This window comes from Balaenoptera ricei, chromosome 8 (genome assembly GCF_028023285.1).
Source record: "Balaenoptera ricei isolate mBalRic1 chromosome 8, mBalRic1.hap2, whole genome shotgun sequence".
In the NCBI taxonomy this organism is placed as follows: Eukaryota; Metazoa; Chordata; class Mammalia; order Artiodactyla; family Balaenopteridae; genus Balaenoptera; species Balaenoptera ricei.
Window position 1 is genome coordinate 4,207,009 of NC_082646.1, and position 23,453 is coordinate 4,230,461.

General features: G+C 52.8%; 1 protein-coding gene across 7 annotated transcripts in view; it reads left to right on the forward strand.

The window, feature by feature from the left end:
* Positions 1 to 21,211, forward strand: part of NFRKB (nuclear factor related to kappaB binding protein) — a 35,613-nt gene extending 14,402 nt beyond the window's left edge. For 4 of the 7 annotated variants that reach the window (XM_059930047.1, XM_059930046.1, XM_059930048.1 and 1 more), the window contains 17 exons: positions 546 to 654; positions 857 to 983; positions 1,231 to 1,296; positions 4,524 to 4,603; positions 4,710 to 4,756; positions 8,479 to 8,539; positions 8,954 to 9,128; positions 10,300 to 10,406; positions 10,890 to 11,013; positions 11,197 to 11,276; positions 11,369 to 11,589; positions 11,688 to 11,955; positions 13,048 to 13,260; positions 15,240 to 16,007; positions 18,757 to 18,863; positions 19,599 to 19,734; positions 19,847 to 21,211. In XM_059930047.1, coding sequence (XP_059786030.1) covers positions 546 to 654; positions 857 to 983; positions 1,231 to 1,296; positions 4,524 to 4,603; positions 4,710 to 4,756; positions 8,479 to 8,539; positions 8,954 to 9,128; positions 10,300 to 10,406; positions 10,890 to 11,013; positions 11,197 to 11,276; positions 11,369 to 11,589; positions 11,688 to 11,955; positions 13,048 to 13,260; positions 15,240 to 16,007; positions 18,757 to 18,863; positions 19,599 to 19,734; positions 19,847 to 19,972 — 2,815 coding nt within the window. In that variant the 3' untranslated portion in view covers positions 19,973 to 21,211. Of the gene's footprint in view, positions 1 to 545; positions 655 to 856; positions 984 to 1,230; positions 1,297 to 4,523; positions 4,604 to 4,709; positions 4,757 to 8,478; positions 8,540 to 8,953; positions 9,129 to 10,299; positions 10,407 to 10,889; positions 11,014 to 11,196; positions 11,277 to 11,368; positions 11,590 to 11,687; positions 11,956 to 13,047; positions 13,261 to 15,239; positions 16,008 to 18,756; positions 18,864 to 19,348; positions 19,735 to 19,846 lie in introns of those variants that run through there. The other 3 variants (XM_059930052.1, XM_059930050.1, XM_059930053.1) reach the window with 3 other exon arrangements.
* Positions 21,212 to 23,453: the final 2,242 nt, after the last annotated feature.

Sequence of the window (23,453 nt, forward strand, 5' to 3'; positions counted from 1 at the left end):
TGAGAGCCCTAGGTCCCAGGGGTCCTGCTGGGGTACGTGTATGGTGTGGGCTTTCACTGAGCTTTTTTATGACGGCTAGGAGGCTTGGAGGACCTAAAGCAACCTAGGCATGTGTTCTTGGTCTTTTTGGTGTTTTTTTTTTTTTTTTTTTAATTTATTTATTTTTGGCTGCGTTGGGTCTTCGTTGTTGCACACGGGCTTTCTCTAGTTGCAGCGAGCGGGGGCTACTCTTCATTGCGGTGCACGGGCTTCTCATTGCAGTGGCTTCTCTTGTTGCGGAGCACGGGCTCTAGGTGCGCAGGCTTCAGTAGTTGTGGTGTACGGGCTCAGTAGTTGTGGCACACAGGCTCAGTAGTTGTGGCTTGCGGGCTCTAGAGTGCAGGCTCAGTAGCTGTGGCGCACGGGCTTAGTTGCTCCACGGCATGTGGGATCTTCCGGGACCAGGGCTTGAACCCGTGTCCCCTGCATTGGCAGGCGGATTCTTAACCACTGCACCACCAGGGAAGCCCTTTTTGGTGGTTCTTATATTTTTCTTCCCTCATTAGGCCTCTCGAAGACCTCAAGCCTTGCCTTGGAATCAATGAAATATCTTCCAGCTTCTTCTCTCTTCTCTTGGAGATCTTGTTGCTGGAGGGGCAGGCTAGCCTTCCTATGGTAAGAGTTCTGGAAAAGCCAAGTGTGTCGCAGTTTCATATTGTAGACATCTTCAGCTCTGGGTTCCCCGCAAAGCTCCGTAGCTGACTTGCTTTGTGACGTGAGCAGACTGGACAGACACAGCCAGTCCGTTCGGGCACAGCCTTGAAATCGCTGGCGTGGAATAGAAATCTAACCGCATTCTGCCTTTACTCTCCCTCAGCTAGAGGAGCGAGTTTTGGACTGGCAGTCGTCTCCAGCCAGCTCCCTCAATAGCTGGTTCTCTGCGGCCCCCAACTGGGCAGAGTTGGTGTTACCAGCCCTGCAGTATCTTGCTGGAGAAAGCCGTGGTAAGGTACTTTGTTCTGTAGGGCCCAGTATTCACCCCGCTTTGTCGAATTCTCCTAGTAGACTGCAGCTTTACTGGTTACATCTGTCGTGGCTTTGCATGCTGCGATGCCGTGCCTTGGAGGTCTCTGCTGTCTTGATACACCATAAGCATACAGAAGTTATCTCGGAGCTCACGGGTGTCAGTTATTCTGAGTTTAGCAATCTCTCTGACCTGTGTAGCCTGTTCACGGGATCCGTTTCTTGCAGCTGTACCTTCCAGCTTCTCTCCATTTGTTGGCTTCAAAGAGAAAACCCAGCAGTGGAAGTTGCTTGGTGAGTAACGCACGTCACCTGCCTGTCACAGTAGGTTCTCTTTCTCTCGTTTTCTCCCCTGAGCTTCTTGTGCCTTGCAGTCAGTGTGTGCCAGGAGGATGTTGAAGAAGGCAACATTAAACCTTATTCTGCTCAGTAAAAGAGTCCTTCAAGAAGTTCTCAGGGTCTGAGTTCACCCCCGTTGGGATTTGGCTGAGGTGACATTGCCCTTCAATTCCGATGCACTCTGGGGCTGGCTGAATTGAAATCTGTGGGGTTTTTTTTTTACAATAGCACCTACATTTATGTCAACCGTATCTATGGTTTTAGGTTAATTTGTAGTAATATAATTGTTTTTCTTTCCTAAAATGGGTTTTGCTATTGAGGATAATGTGTCGGGCAGCCCTCAGTAAGCTATTTCTAAAGAACAGTTTCTTTTTCTTATAAATTTGTGAAGTCCCACTTACTGTGTAAGTTGTAGTAACATGTACCTGAAATAACTTGGTGATGAGAGGAAGATTCAGTGTTGATTTCCTGTGGAAATGGACAAACCTTTCTCCACTCTGTCCAGTGGTCTATGAAGAGAAACATGGAGAGAAGGTTGTGAAAGTAGTGGATGTGTTCATTGCTTACAGCGTGGATTAACCTTCTAGGTGTCACGCACTGTTAGGTGCCGGGGGTGTAATGGTTTGTGAGGGAGGCAGCGTGCTCCCCTCGTGGAGTTTGTTTGGGCAACAAGTACTCATTCGAATGAAATGACAAACTTAGCCATTCTGTAAGGGGAAAGTGCCGGTAGGGGTGGGCGTTTGTAATGAGGCACTGGTGTGGCATGCGTGTGGCGTCCGGGAGGGCCTTCCTGGGGAAGGTCGTCTGAGCAGCGGTCTTAACAACGACTAGGGATGAGCCAGGCAGGCGGAGGGGAGCCGTGGGGGTCAGTGACGCAGGGACGTTCCAGCGGAGGTCACACAGGCCTGCGCAGAGAGGATGTTGCACCTGGGTAGAGAGGATGGATGAATTTGAGAGCTGTAGGTGGTAGAAGCCGGGGGACGTGGTTGTGGATTGGGTGTGGCGAGTGAAGGAGGAGGGCAGTCAGGTGTCACTCCTGCTAGATTTGCACCTGGCGGATGGGGGTCCGCCATCGACGTAGGCAGCTGGGGAGGACGTCCAAGCCTGGGTGAGGGTGAGGCGCGCGAGTGTAGCTCTGCACATGCTGCCTTGAGCTGCCTTTGGGGTGTTGAAGTGGACACGTTAAGTAGGCAGTGGGTTTAGAGTCCAGACCCACAGTCAGGGTGGAAAGCTGTGGGCACATGTGCAGTAAGTGCAGTCAAAGGCATGGGGAGAATGAGGAGGAAAGAGGGCCTGGGACTAAGCCTTGATAAGCTCCGAGGTGGCAGAGGCTGAGCGGGGACACGGGAGAGGCCGTGACCGCAGAGTCAGGAGGACGCTGTGAGGTCCGAGAGTCAGCAGGACGCTGTGAGGTCCGAGAGTCAGCAGGTGGGGAGTGGTCGTTAACCTTCGTTGTTCCTAAGGTTCAGGAAGGTCAAGACTGGATTTGTGGACATGGAAGAAATGATGACTCCCTTGGAGGAGTGATTCCTTAGTGGGGCGACGCCGGTGGCGGGCAGAGGAGAGCCGAGGCCGCTCGTGAGGCTGGCTGCAGCTCTTCCCGCCTGTCCGGCTGGTGGCGGGGAGTCGGCCGGGGGAGGCTGCCCTAATAGGACCAGGTAGTAAGTGTCTCAGGCCTGTGGGCCAGATGCTTTCCGCTGCGGCTACTCAGCTCTGCCCTGTGCACAGCAGCCGGAGACAGGGTGTAAACAAACGGCCACAAAACTTCATTTCCAGAAGCGGTTTGCTGACCTTCACGTACACCGCAGAGGTCTGCACGTTCTACCGATCAGGCCCCCTTTCCTGCAGGCAGGAAAACGTTTCCCAGTCCCCCTGGTTAAAGGGACAGTGAGCGTGGACAGCGCTTTCTAGAGGTTTGGCGGCGGAGGGGAGCAGAAGAGGCGGGGCTCGTGGCCAGGAGAGGACTTAAGTGTCGGTGGAGAGGGACAGCAGAGAAGGGGACACCTGTCATAGGGTGGATTCCCGGTGGGGAGGGGCCGGCCTCAGCTGGCGGGAGGCAGCACATCCGTGCGGGGGGAGGAGGAGCGCGGGGAGGTTGAGGGGGTGGGTCTGTGGCCTTCCTGTGGGAGGCGGGAGGCCTGCGGTGCGCGGGAAGGGCGGTGGAGAAGGGCGGGGCAGCCGCTGTCCAGCGGGCAGGGAGGCCGGCCGGCGCGGGGCTCGCGGGCAGATTGAGGGCCGGTGACGGGGGCTGTCCGCTCCTTCACGGAGGCGTTCCCTGCCTGTCTCCGGGCCTTGTCGCAGGCAGCCGGCAGCTGCCCCAGTGGAGGGTGTGGCTGGTTTAGGACGCGAGCTTTGCTCGAGGGAAGTGATGCAGAGACGGAAGAGAGAGGTGTCAGGTATTGCTGTGTTGCTCGGCGTGTCGTTGAAGTGACGGGCGTGGGCCCTCAGCCGAGTTGGGGGGGGTGTGAAGGGAGGGGCTGAGGGGGCAGGAAAGTGGGGTGTCTGGACCAGCAGTGCTGTGGAGTCCAGGTAACGTTTTGGAGGGCGAGGGTAGACAGCGGGGAGGGGAGGGGAGGGGAGGGGAGGCCGCTGCGGCCAGAGAGCAGGATGCGGGCTTAGTTGAAGGTTCCCAGTCCTGGCCGTGCGCTGCCGCCAGTTGGGAAGCTTTTTAAAAATGCTGGTGCCTGGGCCTTACCCCCAGGGGTTCTGATTAATTGGCTGAGTGGGGCCCGAGCCTTGGCATTTTTAAAAGTTTGCAAGTGATTCTTAGGCGTAGCCAGGCTTGAGAAACTGGATTAGGCATTTTGAAGAGTCCCGTTTTGGGGAATGACAAGGTCCAGTTGTGATAGTGGGAGTGAGAGGCTGGAGTGGGGGGAGGGGGCCAGTGAGGTCACGCGACTGAGGAGTTCGGGGGCTGCTGGGCCTTCCGTACGGGTGTCCGTGCGGACCCTTCACGGTAATCCAGCAGGGTAAGTGTTTAATCCCTTCCAGCTAATTTCTGCGAGCGGTGTCAGACAGGGGTCCAGTTTCACTCTGCCTGTGGATGTCCAGGCAGAGGGGTGTTCTGTGTACAGGACCATCGCTACAGGTCCAGATGTAGATACAGCAAGTAAGGAGGAAGTGGCATCCTTAGGTCATATCCTTAGATCATGTTATTATTTTTTGCCTTTTTGTTCTAATAGGCCAGTCGCAAGATAATGAAAAGGAATTAGCTGCACTCTTCCAGCTGTGGCTAGAAACTAAAGACCAGGCCTTCTGTAAGGTATGGTTGTTGAGAACTACCAGCTCTCTCGTGTTGGGCTTCCAGAACCCTGAGTTAGCCAGAATCCTTCAGTCCATTTACCTGTTCCTGCTTTCCTTTTCTCCAGCAAGAAAATGAAGACAGCTCAGACGCCACAACGCCTGTGCCTCGGGTGTGAGTATAGTACCCTAATGGAGGGTGGTGCCCCAAGAAAGCATCATCTAAGTGCTGCCCTGGTTGTGCTGACACATCCGTGTATGTTAGAGCCAGAGTGGGCTTGAGATGCCGGGATCCACTGGTCCTCGTCGGCCTCAGCCTCCCTAAGGCGCAGCACGCTCCCAGCAGTGGACGTGTTTCCCCGTGAGTCTCTGAGGAGGTGGGACCCACCTGTAGTTGCATGCTCTTCCCCGGTCCCCCCTTCGGTTCCCGCTGGAGGATGGGTCATCCAGCCCATCTTCCTCATGTTACCAAGAAACAAAGAAATGGGGGTGTGAGGGTGAGTGACAGGACCCAGGTTGGGATTTAGGTCTCGACCTCGTCCTGAGCCTTTGTATCATCTCATGTGACTGTTTCCAGTCTGTCATGGTCCCTTTTCCCCCCAGCTTTGTGGAGATACATTTGACAAAGCATTGTGTAAGTTTAAGGTGTACGGTGTGTTGATTTTATTTATGTATATATATAAACACACACACACACATATGTACATATATATATATATAGTAAAGTGATTACCACAGTAAGGGTAGTTAACCCATCTGTCACCTTACATAATTACCAGTTCTTTTTTTGTAGTGAGAACATTTAAGATCTTTCTTAGCAACATTCAAGTATATGATGCAGTATTGTTTTTTTTTTTTTTCTTTTTTAAACATCTTTATTGAAGTATAATTGCTTCTCAATGGTGTGTTAGTTTCTGCTTTATAACAAAGTGAATCAGCTACAGATATACACACGTTCCCATATCTCCTCCCTCCCACATCTCCCTCCCTCCCACCCTCCCCATCCCACCCCCCCAGGCGGTCACAAAGCACCGTGCTGATATGATGCAGTATTGTTGACTGTAGTCACCGTGCTGTTTGTTAGATCCATAGAACTTTCTATAACTTTAACCAGTGTCTCCCCATTTCCCCCATCCCCTGGTAACTACCATTCTAGGCTCTGTTTCTGTGAGTTAACGCTTCTTTTTAGGTTGCACATGCAAGTGAGATCTTACAGTGTTTGTCTTTCACTGACTGATTTCACTAAGCATAATACCCTCTAGATCCATCCATGTTGTTGCAAATGGCAGAATTTCCTACTTTTTTTAATGCCTGAATAACATTCCACTGTGTGTGTGTGTACGTACGTACGTGTACACACACATTTCCTTTATCCATTCATCCACTGATGGACACTTACCCATCACAGTGGTTTCCACGTCTTGGCTCTTGTAAATAATGCAGTGAACATGGGGGTACAGATACCTCTTTGAGATAGTGGTTTCATTTCCTTCGGAAATGTTCCCAGAAGTAAGATTGCTGGATCAGGTGGTAGTTCTGTTTTCAGTTTTCTGAGGCACGTCCATACTGCTCTCCATAACGGCTGCACCAGTTTGCATTCCCACCATAGTGCACAAGGGTTTCCTTTTCTCTGCATCCTCGCCAACACTTGTTATCTCTTGTCTTTCTGGTAATAGGTACTCTAACGGATGTGAATTGATATTTCATTGTGGTTTTGATTTGTATTTCCTTGATGATTAGTGATGTTGAGCACCTTTTCGTGTACCTGTTAGTCATTCGTGTATCTTTAGAAAAATGTCTGTTCAGGTCCTTTGCCCGTTTTTTAATTGGATTATTTGGGTATTTTGCTTTTGAGTTGTAGGAGTTCCTTAAATATTTTGGATATTAACCTCTTACATATGTATGATTTGCAAATATTTTCTGCCATTCTGTAGGTTGCCTTTTCATTTTGTTGATGGTTTTCTTTGTATGGAAGCTTTTTTTAAAAAAAAATTTATTTATTTTATTTTTGGCTGTGTTGGGTCTTCGTTGCTGTGCACGGGCTTTCTCTAGTTGCAGCGAGCCGGGACTACTCTTTGTTGCGGTGCGCAGGCTTCTCATTGTGGTGGCTTCTCTTGTTGCGGAGCACGGGCTCTAGGCACGCGGGCTTCAGTCGTTGTGGCACACAGGCTCAGTGTTGTGGCTCGCGGGCTCTAGAGCACAGGCTCAGTAGTTGTGGCGCACGGGCTTAGCTGCCCCGAGGCATGTGGGATCTTCCCGGACCAGGGCTTGAATCCGTGTCCCCTGCATTGGCAGGTGAATTCTTAACCACTGTGCCACCAGGGAAGGCCCCTGTACAGAAGCTTTTCTTTGAGGTAGTCCTACTTGTTTATTTTTGCTTTTGTTGCTTGTGCTTTTGGTGTCATCTCCAAAAAATCATTGCCAAGATCATTGTGCAGGAGCTTCTTCCCTATATTTTCTTCCAGGAGTTTTAGTTTCAGGTGTTACGTTGAAGTCTAATCCATTTCAAGTTAATTTTTGTGAATAGTTTAAGGTAGCGGTCCAGTTCCATTCTTTTGCTTGTGGTTGTCCAGTTTTCCCAGCATCATTTATTGAAGAGGCTGTTCTTTCCCCATTGAGTATTCTTGGCTCCATTTGCCGAGTATTAGTTGACGATATATGCAGTGGTTTATTTCTTGGCTCTCAATTCTGTCCCACTGGTTTATGTGTCGATTTTTATGAGAGTACCATACTATTTTGATTACTGTAACTTCGTAACATAGTTTGAAATCAGCAAGTGTGATGTTTCCAGCTTTGTTTTTTTTCAGGATTGCTTTGGCTGTTTGGGGTCTTTTGTGGTTCCATACAAATTTTAGGATTGTTTTCTTCTATTTCTGTGAAAAATGTCATTGGAATTTTCATAGGGACTTCATTAATCTATCGATAACTTTGGGTGATATGGGCATTTTAACAGTATTCTTCCAGTCCTTGAACATAGAGTATCTTTCTTTTTACTGGTGTCTTCTTCAATTTCTTTAATCAAAGTCTTGTAGTTTTCGGTGTAGAGATCTTCCACCTCCTTGGTTAAATGTATTCTAAGTGTTTTATTGCTTTGATGCTGTTGTATAGCTCTTTAGTTAGATTCCTGAACACCAGTACTCAGGACCAACCTGAAAGTGGCAGAACCATTGCCTTACATAATAGAACGCAATTTCTTTTTTTTTTCTTTTTTCTTTTTTTTTTTTTTTTGGCTGCACTGTGTGGCTTGTGGGAGCTTAGTTCCCCAACCAGGGATCGAACCCGGGCCCCGACATTGAAAATGTGGAGTCCTAACCACTGAACCGCAAGGGAGTTCCCTGATCTCAATTTCTTGGTACTTTTGCCTAGGAAGCAGAAAAACCACCCTTGTCATCGTACAAATTTGAAGTCCTTTGTTCCTCCAAAGCTGAATTCTTTGTTGCCTTTAGATTAGGCTTACTTAGCAACAGTACTGAAAACAGTAGGTAAAACACGGCATCAATTTCTTTCCCACCTACCCAGAACCTTTCTGGATTTCTAAGAATCAAGTAATTTTGGAAATAACCAACAGGAGCTACTTGGCAGGGTCTGGAAAGTGGACTTCTGACCTTTGCAAGATAAGAGCACTCACTAATGGACAGATAGAGCACTCGTGTTGCAAAGGGCGTGGTTCTGGGTGCTGGAGAGGGGGCGATGGACCCAGTGGTTCTGGGTGCTGGAGAGGGGGCGATGGACCCAGTGGTTCTGGGTGCTGGAGAGGGGGCGATGGACCCAGTGGTTCTGGGTGCTGGAGAGGGGGCGATGGACCCAGTGGTTCTGGGTCCTGGAGAGGGGGCGATGGACCCAGTGGTTCTGGGTGCTGGAGAAGGGGTGATGGACCCAAAGGTCTTTGTGTTCCAGAAGAACTGACTATGTGGTGCGGCCCAGCACGGGAGAGGAGAAGCGAGTTTTTCAGGAGCAGGTAAGAAAAAGCTGGAACCCAGTGTAAATCTCTGTATCTGTGAGGCCATGAGGTGAGAAGCTCTGAGCCTGACTGTCCTTGAGTCCAAATTCTTGGAAGCAGCTCACACCCTTAACCTTGCTATTCCGTGGGTTGGGATTGCTTTTGGGGGGCAGAGATGGTGTGAGGAAGGGAATGAAAAATGTTCTGATGGTTTTTCTTCTAGATACAAAACAACACATTTACCTCTTGATCTGTTTGCTAGTGACTGGCTTTTGGGGACCATCCTTTTCCTACTGTGGTCGGCTCAGTGTTCCTAGTGGAATAGCCTGTTTGCTTTTTGCTTTAGTTTCTCCGGGCCGACCCCTTCCTGTACGGGGTGACTAGAGAGAGCCCCCGTGACTGACTCAGGAGCCTCGTCCCTTCTCTTGGCAGGAGCGTTACCGGTACAGCCAGCCCCACAAGGCATTCACCTTTCGCATGCACGGCTTCGAGTCCGTGGTGGGGCCCGTGAAGGGCGTGTTCGACAAGGAGACGTCGCTCAACAAGGCACGGGAACACTCCCTGCTGCGCTCCGACCGGCCCGCCTACGTCACCATCTTGTCCCTGGGTGCGTGCCTCCGTCTGCTGTCCCCCCCCCCGCCCCCATTGCAAAGGCTGGAGGGTCAGCGTAGCTTCAGGAGGCTTTGCAGTTTGGGACGTGGAAGGAGGGATTCTGCCCCAGAGATCTACACAGAATCCGTGTTTCCTCCCTGGGGTCTGGGCTCATGTTTGCCTTCCTTCAGGAACTGTTCACAGGCTGCTAGACAGTTAGCTTAGGTGTCGGAATTTGCTTCCTCCAGACTAGGATTCCTTCAAAGGTGAGGTTTTTAACCTTTTTTAGGCCACAGGTCGCTGGCAGTCTGGTAAACTCTGGACCCCTTCTCAGAATTAAGTTTTTAAATGCCTAAAATAAGATGCACAGAGTTACAAAAGAAACCAGTCGTATTGAAATTGTTATCAGAATATTAAAACAGATTTATGGTGCAGAAATTTATGTTTTTATTACGATATTAAATGACAAGATCTAGTGGCAGGTCTTATAACTCCTCTAATTCCCAGCTAGTGATGAGTGGAAATGATATTTTGGGTTGTCTGCAGCAGCTGTGCTGTGATAAGAAAACGTCTGATTTCCATTACAGCATCACGGCACTGCCATCATATGGTTGGCAACATATGCCAACAAAGGTTATGCCAACCTTGGTTCACAGTGGAAGGAAATGCTGAATTTCAGTTAAAGTTGTAACTTTTTTCTGCCTGAGTTCCTGGACGCACTGAACTCTCAGGGGTCCTGGGTCTTCAGCCTTGGCTGAAAGTGTGAAGGGTGTGGAAGAAGCTGCCCGCAGAGGGCCATGTCCACCTGCTGCTGGTCAGCAGTGGGGGCAGCTCCCCCGGGAGCCCCGCAGAGGGCCGTGTCCACCTGCTGCTGGTCAGCAGTGGGGGGCAGCTCCCCCGGGAGCCCCGCAGAGGGCCGTGTCCGCGTGCTGCTGGTCAGCAGTGGGGGGCAGCTCCCCCGGGAGCCCCGTAGAGGGCCGTGTCCGCGTGCTGCTGGTCAGCAGTTGGGAGACAGTTCCCCCGGGAGCCCCGCAGAGGGCCGTGTCCACCTGCTGCTGGTCAGCAGTGGGGGGCAGCTCCCCCGGGAGCCCCGCAGAGGGCCGTGTCCACCTGCTGCTGGTCAGCAGTGGGGGGCAGCTCCCCCGGGAGCCCCGCTGACGCTCGGACTTTGCTGTTTCTGGTGTCAGTTCGCGACGCGGCGGCCCGGCTGCCCAACGGGGAGGGCACGCGGGCGGAGATCTGTGAGCTGCTCAAGGACTCCCAGTTCCTGGCTCCAGACGTCACCAGCACTCAGGTAGGAGGGCAAGGGCTGCTCGTGTTTTGTTGCAGGATGGATTTAAGGGAGCTTACAAGGAGACACAAGAGAGAATAACGTAAAATAAAAAAAACTGATGGGGATTCCCTGGTGGTCCAGTGGTTAGGACTCGGCGCTTTCACTGCTGAGGGTCCAGGTTCAGTCCCTGATCGGGGACCTAAGATCCTGCAAGCCGTGCGGCGCAGCCAAAAAAAAAACTGATGGAGAGGAAAGGAGGCCGTCTTGAGAAAGGTGAGCGGTGCTGCTGCTCGACCTTGCCATTGGCGAGGCTCTCCTGCTCTCAGCTCACCATGTTCGGGGCACAGCACCTCCATCTCTTGGGACTCGTAGTTTCTTGTTCTGCCGGGTGATGGGGTGAGCCATCGGGAGGTAGGATCTGTGTGTTGGCTGTGCCTCTCACCCAGGGATTTTCCCCGAGTCTGAGCCTGCGTGGTCCTTCCTCCTCTTTGTCCTGGGTCTCAGGTGAATACAGTGGTGAGTGGTGCCCTGGATCGGCTGCATTACGAGAAGGACCCGTGTGTGAAGTACGACATCGGACGGAAGTTGTGGATCTACCTGCATCGGGACCGGAGCGAGGAAGAGTTCGGTGTGTGTGCCCAGCCAGCTGAGGGCTGCCTCTGCCCTCCTGCCCCAGCTCCACTCTTCTTCTCACTGGCATGCGGGCAGGACAGAGCTGTGGAGGCGGGTTAGCGCCCTGGCTCTCGGTGAGACCACCCTCCATACTGTGCTGAGGTTAAGCTGTTGCTGAAGCTCCCACTCTTGTCCGCAGAGCGGATCCACCAGGCCCAGGCAGCTGCAGCTAAAGCCAGGAAAGCCCTTCAGCAAAAACCCAAGCCCCCATCCAAGGTGGTAAGTGACCCCGCGGGATGGCGGCGGAGGGGCTGTGGCGACCCCGCGGGCCTTGCTCACGCCCGCGTCGTGCGCACCCCGTCCTTGTGCAGAAGTCCAGCAGCAAGGAGGGTTCGGTGAAGGTCCTCGGCGCTGGCCCTTCCGAGCAGAGCCAGCTGAGCCTCAGCGACTCCAGCATGCCCCCCACCCCGGTCACGCCTGTGACCCCCACCACTCCTGCTCTGCCCGCCACACCCATCTCCCCCCCGCCCGTGCCGTCAGTGAACAAAAGTGGCCCCACGACTGTCTCGGAACCGGTGAAGTCCACTTCGGGGTGAGCGCTTCCATTTCCTCTCCAGCTTTCTCCCTCCAGGGTTCTTTTGAATCCGTGTCCTAAGTTGTCTGCTGTGTTTCCCCGTGTGTTCCTTACAGTGTTCTTCTCGTGTCTTCGCCGACGATGCCGCAGCTGGGAACCATGCTCTCCCCGGCGTCCAGCCAGACTCCACCGAGTTCTCAGGCCGCCGCCCGTGTCGTGAGCCACTCCGGCTCAGCTGGACTCCCCCAGGTGCGGGTGGTGGCCCAGCCCAGCCTTCCTGCGGTGACTCCGTCGGCGGGGCCGGCACCGACGCTGCCGCAGATGACAGCAGGACCGCAGATTCGCGTGCCGGCCACGGCCGTGCAGACCAAAGGCGGGCCCCAGGTAAGGCGGGCCCCAGGTAAGGCGGGCCCCAGGTAAGGAGGGCCCCAGGTAAGGAGGGCCCAAGGTAAGGCGGGCCCCAGGTAAGGCGGGCCCCAGGTAAGGAGGGCCCCAGGTAAGGCGGGCCCCAGGTAAGGCGGGCCCCAGGTAAGGAGGGCCCCAGGTAAGGAGGGCCCCAGGTAAGGCGGGCCCCAGGTAAGGAGGGCCCCAGGTAAGGCGGGCCCCAGGTAAGGCGGGCCCCAGGTAAGGAGGGCCCCAGGTAAGGCGGGCCCCAGGTAAGGCGGGCCCCAGGTAAGGAGGGCCCCAGGTAAGGCGGGCCCCAGGTAAGGCGGGCCCCAGGTAAGGCGGGCCCCAGGTAAGGCGGGCCGGGCCCCAGGTAAGGAGGGCCCCAGGTAAGGCGGGCCCCAGGTAAGGAGGGCCCCAGGTAAGGCGGGCCCCAGGTAAGGAGGGCCCCAGGTAAGGCGGGCCCCAGGTAAGGCGGGCCGGCGCCCAGGGGCCGGGGTGATGAGTCTGCCAGGCAGTCTGGGTCAGGACCCAGGACCCAGGTGACTGTGCTGACGATGATGTTTATCACAACAGCTCATTTAATGTTCAAAGCCTGGTAAGCAAGTTGTAAGTTGTGTTTTATTGAATACGTGTCGGGAATTAGAACGTTGGGAAGTTTAGCGATTTACGCAGGATTGTGACATCAGGACCCTGGTAGATAGAGGTGCGGTGTAAATCCAGGCCTGTGATTCTAGGTCTCAGCCTCCTTCCCTCGTGCCTCTAGCCTTAGCCAGGCCACTAACTGCTGTGCTTTAGACAAGGGTCTCCTGCCTCAGGTCCCTCTGCTGTAAAAGGGGTATAATGTTTGCCCTCAGTGTGTAGGGGTGAAATGAGATATTAAATGAGAAAGTATTTCTGAAAGTTAAGATGTTCTACCTAAGGATAAGAACTGCACACTGTTCATTTTAGAGGGTAGTGCGCCCTTGGCGTTGTTGGATTAGAAGCCCTCTTACAGGAACGCTTCCTGGGTGGTGACAGGTGGAGACCACTCCACGTGCTGGTCTGCGGCTTAGGGTCTAATTAAGCTCTTGCCCTCCTGCCCTGAACTAGACAGTAATGGCCACAGTTCCAGTCAAAGCTCAGACTGCGGCGGCCACCGTGCAGCGGCCGGGACCGGGGCCGGCGGGGCTCACGGTGACAAGTCTCCCTGCCGCAGCCAACCCTGCGAGCAAGCCGGCCACCAGTTCTCCTGGGGGCTCCGCTCCGAGCACCCCCGCGGCTGCCGTCATTCAGAATGTCACAGGACAGAACATTATCAAGCAGGTAGGTGCACGGCTGTCCTGTCCGGGTGGGTCTGGCTCCTTTGTCCAGAATCAAAGGATAGTTTGAGATCTTAGTGGCTTGTGACCTTTGATCCTTAGTTCGTAGGTATTTCAAGCGTGAGTTTCCAGCAAGGGCAGTGCAAGCTTGGTAGATGCCAAAGAGGTTTGTGGTTTTTTTCCTGTTTCTTTCCATGTAATTCAGCATTTAGTAGCTGAGTTTCTTGATTTGGAGTAGACTCTTCATGAATTTACTTAGCTAAAACCCTATAGAATAACTTGAATGTCATTCCCATAACACCTCAGGGCAGGCACTTTTGTTATCCCTATTTTACTGTTGAAATGGAACCACTAATGATGAAGTAACGTTATTTTTTTCATCAGATGTTTATTGGGTGCTTTTTGTGTGCCGGCCACTGTGCAGAGTGTTGGGGGCTGAGTCTGTGCATCACCCAGACCAGGCCCCTGCCTTCCTGAGGCTCCTAGTGTCATAGAGAAGACCTCTCTGGGGAGGAGGCTTGTGAGAGCGGTGAGCGAGGCTGGAGAGCGTGCGGAGCCGTGCTTGTCCGGGGTCAAGCATCCCAGGCGTGGGAACAGCACGTGAAAAGGCCTCGAGTTGGGAACGCTTGAGGAACGGCAGGAAGGCTGTAGGAGGCTCGTGAGCAAGCGCGCAGGTGTTAGAAGGCGAGGTTGCCAGTGGTTAAGTCACGTCAGACTTTGCTTTCACTTTAAATGTGATGGGAGCCATCGAAAGATTGTGAGCCAGGATGACTTGACCTAGTTTACATTTAAAGAAATCTGAAGTCCATTCCACTGCTTTTGCGTGGCGTGGACTCTAGGGGCCAAGGGTGGAAGCAGGGAAGCCAGGTGGGAGGGAGTTGCAGCCGTGCAGGTGGGCGGTGGGCCGGGCTTCGAGCAAGGGCCTGGCGACAGAGCAGTGTGATTTCCTGGTGGTTTGAGGACGGGGTCAGGAATGACGCTGTGGCTCTTGGCTTGAGTGACTGGGTGGGCGGTACTGTCGTTCACTGAGACAGAAGGAAACACTGTGGTGTGGAGACTGAGACAGGCTGAGAGGAAAGTGTGCTCACGAAGTCGGTAGCAGCACCAGGCGTGTGAAGGGCAGTGAGACGAGGCCTGAGAACTGACCGCTCAGTGGAGGTGGATAGTGAGTGAACTCGACTGATGGCATGAGTGGTCCAGTAGAGGGGGGACGGCTCGTGAGACACAGAGCCCCCCGCCTAGAAGGACCGCACCTGTTGCACGTGGACATTGGCCGTAGGTAGGAGTTGGCGTGGGAACCCGGGAAGCCTGGCCCCGGGGCTCATGCCCTTTAGTGCCGGGCCCTGCTGCTGCCTCAAAGTGGAGGTCAGCACAACAGTGAGGCATTTCTGAGTCTGTAGGGGAAATGCGAGTGTGTGTTATAATATTTACAGGTGATTATGAGGGGATGATAGGGGATTACTTTTACATTTAGAAGTCCTCTTCTAGGTTAGAGACATGTAGAAGTCCAGTCGGCCCTCTCTTTCCTTGGGTTCCACCTCCACGGATTCAACCAACCACTGACTGAACTTTGGTTTTGAACCCGCAGGTACGGAGGGCTGAATGTCCCGTGCCATTTTATGTCAGGGACTTGAGCAGCCCTGGATACCCAGGGACGAATGTGTTGATCAGCAGAATGATATTTATTGGTTTACTTTAAAATATCCCAACTCCTCCCTCCCCCCACCCCAGCTCCCTGAAGAGTGGGGAAAGATAGATAAAATTGGCCAAGTGTTGACTTGTGAAATTGCGTGATGGGTACATGGATTTGTTAGACTGTTTTCTGCTTTGGCGAATGAATGTCTTCCATTTTTCAAAATAGAAAGTTAGAAAAATACATGAGGCCCACATTCCCCGCAGTGGAGGTTCCCCCAGTCACGCTCCGGGGGAACATGGAGGCTCGGCCTCGCGAACGCCTTTGTCAGCGCTCTCCTTCCCCTCCAGGTGGCCATCACCGGGCAGCTTGGCGTGAAGCCCCAGACGGGCGGCAGCATCCCACTCACAGCCACTAACTTCCGTATCCAGGGCAAGGACGTGCTGCGGCTACCGCCCTCCTCCATCACCACGGACGCCAAAGGCCAGACTGTTCTGCGGATCACTCCAGACATGATGGCCACGTTGGCCAAGTCCCAGGTCACCACAGTCAAACTGACCCAGGACCTCTTTGGGACAGGCAGCGGCCCCTCGGGCAAAGGCATCTCCGCTACCTTACACGTCACTTCCAACCCGGTCCACGCAGCCGACAGCCCTGCCAAGGCCAGTGCAGCCAGTGCCCCCTCGTCCACTCCACCAGGGACCACCGTGGTCAAAGTGACTCCCGACCTCAAGCCGACAGAAGCCTCGAGTTCAGCTTTTCGCTTGATGCCGGCGCTTGGCGTGAGTGTGGCTGACCAGAAGGGGAAAAGCACTGTGGCCTCGTCTGAAGCCAAACCAGCCGCCACCATCCGCATCGTGCAGGGCCTGGGGGTGATGCCCCCCAAAGCGGGCCAGACCATCACCGTCGCAGCCCATGCCAAGCAAGGGCCCTCCGTGGCCAGTGGGTCCGGAACTGTCCATACGTCCGCGGTGTCCTTGCCCAGTGTGAATGCTGCCGTGTCCAAGACTGTGGCCGTGGCTTCTGGGGCCGCCAGCACGCCCATCAGCATCGGGACGGGAGCCCCTGCCGTGCGGCAGGTCCCCGTCAGCACCACGGTTGTTTCCACGTCCCAGGCTGTGAGTAACATTGGTGGTGGAGACCAGCCCTTCTGCTTGGGAAACTTCTCTTGTTGGGAGTGCAGACTAGAAGCCCTGTCTGTCTCCTCCTTTGACCCAAACAGGCTTATTTACTAAAATACTTGGCTGTTTAATTCTGAGACAAATTTACGAAAGTGTAGCACGGGCATACGTTCTCATAAAAGTAAAACAGTGCAGGGGATATACGTATGCATATAGCTGATTCACTTTGTTATACAGCAGAAACTAACACAAGGTTGTAAAGCAACTCTACTCCAATAAAGATGTTATAAGAAAAAAAGAAAAGTAAAACAGTGCAGAGGTACACGGAGTAAGTATGAAGTTCCTCTCATCACCTCTGATTCTCCTTTCGTGAGGCTCATCACTCGTCGTGTTTTGGCATTTATTCTCCTAGTTCTTTTTCTGAGCGTTTTCGTATATATTTACGTGGTTTTAAAATGCCTATGAGAGACCTCAATCTGTGATTTGCTTTATTTAAATATTTAAAAATGTGTCTTGGGCCTCATTCCAGATCCTACGATACTTAGTATCTCGTTAAAAACCATTGCTACAGTGCATGTTTGTGTATGTGAACATGTATCAGTATTTCAGGAGCAGAGGTTCCTGGCATGGGTCTGGGAGGTACACATTGAAAGTTCTCATACTCCAGTTGTATTAGCAAAAAGGCCACACCAGCCTACACTCCATCAGCTAGTTTCCTGTTTCCCTCGTACCCTAACCTCGTGCTGGATATCCTGTTTTTTTAAACTTTATGTCCCTATCTTACTGGTAAAAAGAGAGTTCTTTTTCTGTTTCCTGGATCTTTAGTGAGGATGGCAGCCATTCATCCAGAGGTTGGCGTGGGCTCTCCAGGGGTGAATAAATCTTTGCCAGTTTTCTTCTGGGGTATTTGGCCTTTTCGTATTGTGTGAGCTGGCACCAGCCTTTGTGTCTTCTGCATATTAGTTCTTGTATGTGTAGAAAATATTTTCTTCCAGTCTGTCAATTTTTAACCTTGCATGTGAAGCCTTTTGCTCTACAGGTATTTTATCTGATTAGAGCCATCAACATTTTCTTTTATGGCTCCTAGGTTTCCTGTCTTGTGCCTTTCTTATTCCAGGGTTATAAAGATGTCAGCCCTCATTTTCATAAAATATTTTTAGAGTTTAAAGAAAGTGTAATTGAGAAATCCATTTGAAATATATTTTTGTGAATGGCATGTGGTATAGCTCTCATATTTTTCAAATTATTCCAACATCAATGACTAGTCTCATCCCCACTAACTTGAGGTACTACCTTTATCATAAACCAAATTTCCGTATCAACAGGTGTGTTTCTGGGTGCATGTGTTTATTCTTTAACCTCTAGATAAGGGGCACTGTTCTGTATGGGTACATCTGGACAGTGTAAAATACAGTTTACTTTTCTAAGCAGGCAATATAGTAAAACCTCACTAATTTGGATAAAATCCAGAGGATTAGTGGGAGGAAGGAGGACCTACACGGTAGTAAAGCCAACCAGCCAACCCTGAAGTGCAGTGTTGCTTTAAAGGAAATGTTTGTTTAGGTTCTCATATCAGAGAAGTTAAAATAAGGAAGCAAGGAGACGGTGCTTACTTGATCCACTTTTGTTTCTCTTGAGTTCTTCTGAAACAGGTGAATCCAGCGGTATCTACCCTGCTGTCATCAACCAGGGTGACTGTAACCGGAGAGCATTTGGTGGGGCAGGAAGTACTGAGTGGTGCTGCCCGTCTGTCTAGGCAGCTGGTAGGCTAGTTCGTGGAGGGACACAAGCTGGTGGGCAGCTGGTCTGAAGCGCTTTTGTCCTCAACACTAGGGATTCTTAAGGTGACAATACAACCCTAGTAGGTTCCCCTGGAGGCCCCATCTGGCCGTGTTCTCTTGCCCACTGACATCTTTCCGTGCTTTCTAAGGGGCTGCAGTTGAGTTCAGCTGTGGAGATCAGTGTGGTCCCCTGGTATACAGTTTTCCTCCTGAAGGCCTGGCTTCTTTAGAACCAGCTTGCCCGTAGGAAATGTTGATTCCTTTTCTTTGCATCTTGTCAGCTGCCCCTCTTGAATCATTTTTTAAAGTTGTATGTACACAGGATCCTACTGTATGTAAATTATATCATCAACCAAGGGTTAAAAACCAGGCAACCTAAAAACAGGCTAGTGTAGTGACCGAACCTCAGCCATCCTGAAATCCCAAAGATACCAGCTCTTTCCAGCTCCTCTTGTGTTCCTCTGGGCCTTCTTATTAGCTGTGGGTTGGACTTTTCATGTGGTTGAGTTTATTACTAGCGTCCCCTGACTAACCTGCCTTGTCTCTGGGAGAAACAGAGCACTCGGGGAATGTGTCCTGCTGTGTGCTCCCCAGCAGTGCGCCTGCTCGAGGGGCGCGGCAGTTATGCACCTGCTGTATTCACTCCTGAGTGCCTCTGTCCTTGCTCAGTTCCTCCGCCTGGCTGTGTCCCCAGTGTTGGGGGGTACGTGGATGAGAAAGACCCTCCCCTCTGGGAGCTCAGGCTCATACTGTGCCTAAGCGGACACACGCTTTCCTTGGTGGCTCAGGCACACGTCTTGCCCTGACGACGGCAGGTGTGCGCGGCTGCGCTGCTTCCTGAGGCGGGAGAGAGGAGGCTCACGGCAGCTGGGTGGCGCTGGGTGGCGCGGGGTGGTGCGGGGTGGCGCTGCGTGGCGGTTCTTCTCTCCTTCTGTTCCGTAAACCCAGTTGCTTTGTCTCTCTAGGGGAAGCTGCCTACGCGGATCACGGTTCCGCTGTCTGTCATTAGCCAGCCCATGAAGGGCAAGGGTGTGGTCACAGCCCCCATCATCAAAGGCAACCTTGGAGCCAAGTAAGTGCTGTAGAGGGTTGGGTGGGCGGCTGGTGGGACGCCTGGACGTGGAGGGGAAGGCGGCTGGTTTCCCGGGCTCCTTCGTTGTGCTCAGCAGTGAGTCTCGAGCACCCCGCGTTGTTGTGGGTGCTGTGGATACAGCAGTGATTAGAACAGACGGAAGTTGGTGCTGCCTTCAGGCTTACACTGTAGAGTGAGTGGGGAGAGGAATAGTGAGTTAAATTACTCTGGCCGGTGACGTGCTCTAGGGAAAAGCAAGGGAGGGCACAGGAGGAGCTGGATGGGGTGGGTGGTGACACAGCTGGGGGCAGTCCCCCGCATGGGCGTTAGGGAAGGCCTCGCCTCGATGTCTGAGCCCTGGGCTGTGATGACGGCTCAGAGGGGAGGCCCTCCTGGGGGCCTGGGCGTCCCATGGTTCTGACTTAGATGGGGATGGAGGGCATGATGAGATGAGTCTGCTGGTCTCAGGGCGGCTGCCTTGGCAGGGCCGGGTTTCTGGTCAGGAGCGCACACCTGCTGGGGCCCCGTCCCTTACTCCTGCTGGTCGCGGAGCGGATACGGGGCCATTTCATCCAAAGCACCGGGAGCCTTTGGCCTCGCTCTCTTCTCTGACACGGGAAGCATGGAAGCTGGAAGAAAGGTGGTCTCGGCAGCCGGTTTCCATTTCAGTCCAGAGTGCCGGGGTGTTCCGCTGGCCCGGCCCGGCCGTGCCTCACTCCCGCTTCCCCTCTGCAGCCTCGGCGGGCTGGGCCGCAACATCATCCTCACCACCATGCCAGCGGGCACGAAGCTCATTGCTGGCAACAAGCCGGTTAGCTTCCTCACCGCCCAGCAGTTGCAGCAGCTCCAGCAGCAGGGTCAGGCCACACAGGTGAGGTCCGGGCACCCGCCGCGTGTGTCGGGCGGCCCTCTTGCCCGTGCCGCTCGTCCTCAGCTGACGGGCCGTGGGCAGTCTGCCGACCAGACGCTCTTTCTGCAAACAGGTGCGCATCCAGACCGTCCCCGCGTCCCACCTTCAACAAGGAACAGCTTCTGGTTCCTCCAAAGCCGTCTCCACGGTCGTCGTGACCACAGCCCCGTCTCCTAAACAGGCACCTGAACAGCAGTGATTCTCAGGGAGGAAGACGGTGGCTGCGGAAGCCACACCCGGTCGGCCTTCTGGCTGAAAGGGAGAGCGGGGTGGTGCATCGCCCCCCGGGCACGTCTGTCTGAGAAAGGCCCGCGGAGGGACCGTGGCGGCCCGGCCACCGCTCGGCGGGGAGCGCACTGCGCCAGGTGCGCTGGGGTTCCGAGGTCTGTTCTGTCTGGTCCAGGAGAAGCTTCTCTGGTGGGGTCGTGTGAGCGCGTCGTGGCCACGCAAGCCCAGCTGCCTCCTGGAGCGAGGCTCTGAGGACGGGCGGACGGTGAGAAGGTGTGCAGACGGCAGACGAGGCTCGTGCTGTGTGGGCTCTGTTTAGCTCTGGGCTTCTCTGTGGCTGGTGGTCTAGTTAGGAGCTCTGTGTCCAGACATTTTTATGTAACTTATTTTTTTAAAGAACATCTTGTACATCCTTATCAAGTAGAAACCTGGGCTTAGCACGCCTCCTCCTCCTGAACTGATTATTTATTCTTTTGACCAGAATGAGAGAAGAGCAAGATTCTTAGTAAGTTGGAGGCTGACTTGATCTCTGCATGGTAACAGAGAGGCCGTGAGGTGGGGGAGAAACGTGGGAAGTGAGGTCACGTGGGCCCCCTGAAATGGGACTAGTTTGGCAGCCGCTCTTCAAGACGGGCTGTCAGGATCTTGACTGTGGTCCATACCTTCACCTGCAGACTTAGACCCCCTTATCGAGCCTGTTCACACGCGAGCCCAGGGCCAGTGGACAGAGCAGGCGGACGCCAGCAGAGATGCTGCTTTTGCAGCACAAGCTTTATTGCAGAGATGATATGTTTTGCTTTGTTCCAGAGCAAGAGTCAGCAAACCATGCCCCTTGGGCTGGCTACCCGGTTTTGTAAATAAAGCTTTATTGAAACACAGCCCGTGCCCATTCATTTACGTACTGCCTGTGGCTGCTTTCAGTTAGAAGGCAGAACTGAGTAGTTGTCATTGAGACCACACGGCCTCAAGCCTGAAATGTTTCTTACGTGCCCTATTAAGTAGAACTTGGCTCGCTTCTGCTCCGGAGTAGAGGTGGGGAGAAGGGGTAGGGGGTGGGTGCAGCCACGAGGCAGCACCAGCCACAGAGGAGGTGGCTCTGGGTTTACAGTCATTTGCTCCTGGCTGCTTCACGGTTCTCAGCCTCCGTCGAGCTATAGGCAGAACTCAGAATGATATTTTAAAATGTAATTAAAAGCACTGATTATTGACAGTATACGCCTCTTTCGTATTGGAGCAGGGGTTGGGTGGTGAAGCTTTTCTGTAGCGACAGGGCTTCCCTGTCTTTTTTGAAAGTATCCAGATTATTAAAAATGTATCCCTAACTCATGGAAATTTAGTGATGATCTTTGACGGGGTCTCTGTGAGGAAGTGGAGTTGGAGGGCAAAGAATTGGAATGGCCTCCTTTGGAGGGGTTGCTGGGTGGAAGCTGAGTGATCAGGCAGGTTGCAGTGGTGCAGAGAAAGAGTGGCTCACTGGGTACACAGACATTGGATTCGTAAAGCAGTTCTGTAAAATAGACATGGCCATCCCTGTTGTAACTGTGAGAAAATCCCAGCCTGAGGTGAAGTTAAAGAGAACCAAGCTGTGAGTGCAGTCTTTTAATTCGAGTGCCCTTTCTGCTGCCTTCCTGTGCGGACGTGGCTGTGATGTGTCCTGGTGAGACGTGGGGACCGTCCGGAGCTGGGAGTGGTGAGCCTGGATCGTAAAGAGCAGAGGTGAATTGGCGGGGGTGAGATTGAGCTTTTGGTGGGTGGTAGCGGGCTGGCGCAGAAATAAGATTGGTAATGGGAGAGGCGGAGACTGCAGGGAAGGAAAAGACTGGGTTTTGACCTGAGTGGAGGAGGGCGCGTCCGCACGGCATTGTTTCCTAGAGCACACGTCACGTGAAAAGCCCGTGTGCCGGTTTCCAAACGGGGAAGAGGTAGAAACTTGAGGGATCCTGGCTCTGGCATTTACTGCTGGTTAAAACAAACCCCTTTTGAATTTACTTAACAAATGATTTCATCATTTGTTCAGCCTCAACCCTAACCTCCACTTTTATTTGCTGAAGTCACTTGACTCTGCCTGTCTCCTTGGTGCCCGCAGATATTTACATCCTAGCCCGCGGGTTAGTTTCAGGATGCCGGTGGTAAGTGTGACCTGGTGCTTCCTGCCCGGCCTGCCCTTGGGTCCCAGAGGATGGCATCCCCTGCCGGAGCTGCTTGGGTGACACCACCGGCGTTTGCACCAGGCATGGTGCCTTGCGTGCAGACCTCAGGGGTCTTGTAGAGACATGGTAGCTGGTGGGTGTTTTGGAGGGAACAATTCCAGAAGAACCTGGTTCAGAGGCTCAGAGGCTGGTGAAATTATTCAGACCATGTATCTGAGACTAGATTTGGTGACTGGCGTTGTGATCGGTTTGTACTTTATCACCACATGTGAGAATATTTATGCAGGCTGATCACGTCCTTGAAGGTATCCCAAACAGTGCTGTGTCAGGAGCATCAAAACAAACTTTAATATTTTGTATCTGACTGTCACACCTCAGCCCCTCACTGTCTAGAAAATGCTGCATTTCCTTAAAGTGTTCTGTCCCCTCCCCACTTTTAAAATCTAAAATGGAGATCTTTACTGTGAAAGTAAAACTGCGACTATGTTCCTTCTTCCCACCTCCAGTCCCTGGGGCGAGAACATGTTTTACATTAATGGCCAACAGTAGAACTTGCTGAGTAGAACATGCTTCATTCAGGACTTGCAGAATGAACATTTGGGTTCCTACTCAGCAGGCAGGCCAAAGTGGGTCCTGAAAGGGTGCCCCCGGGTTCTCTTCTTAAAATTCAGTGTCTTCAAGTAGCTCATTCTTAATCCCTAAGATGTGGCTTCGACCCTGAGATGCTGGCTGACCGTGGGAGGTTGCCTTTCGTGTAAGTACAGCATTCCTTCCAAAGAGCATACATGCTTCACACAGGTGATCCCTGCCGTGTTGGTGTGAAGTAGCGGAGGGCATAGCGGGAGAGAAGCTGGCCTCTGAGTCCTACTGAAGGCTGGCTTTAGGACTTCCTGGCTGTGTGGCCTCAGGCTGATCCGGTTCTCTGAGGAGCCCTGGTGTTCTTGCAGTACAGGTGGTTGTGAGAATCAGACGAGATAGAATGCAGTTTAAGGTCTGGGAAATCGTGTACAAATGAATGGCACTGTGGGTCCCTACGACCTTTCAGATTTGTCCTAACCCACTTGTATCAGTTTACAGAGCTTAATTAACTGTCCGCGTTCTTTCGTGTTCTCACTGTCTTTGTGCCTGGATTCTCTGTGCCTGGAATGTGCTTTTCTGTAGGGCACCCCCCAAACACACACCTTCCCCTCCCCTCCTTCGTTTCCCATGGTATCTGTACTTACCCCTTAGGGCACCAGTCACCCTGCACATAACCGCTTATATCTCTCCCTTTAGACTGTGAATTCTTTGCTGGACACATAT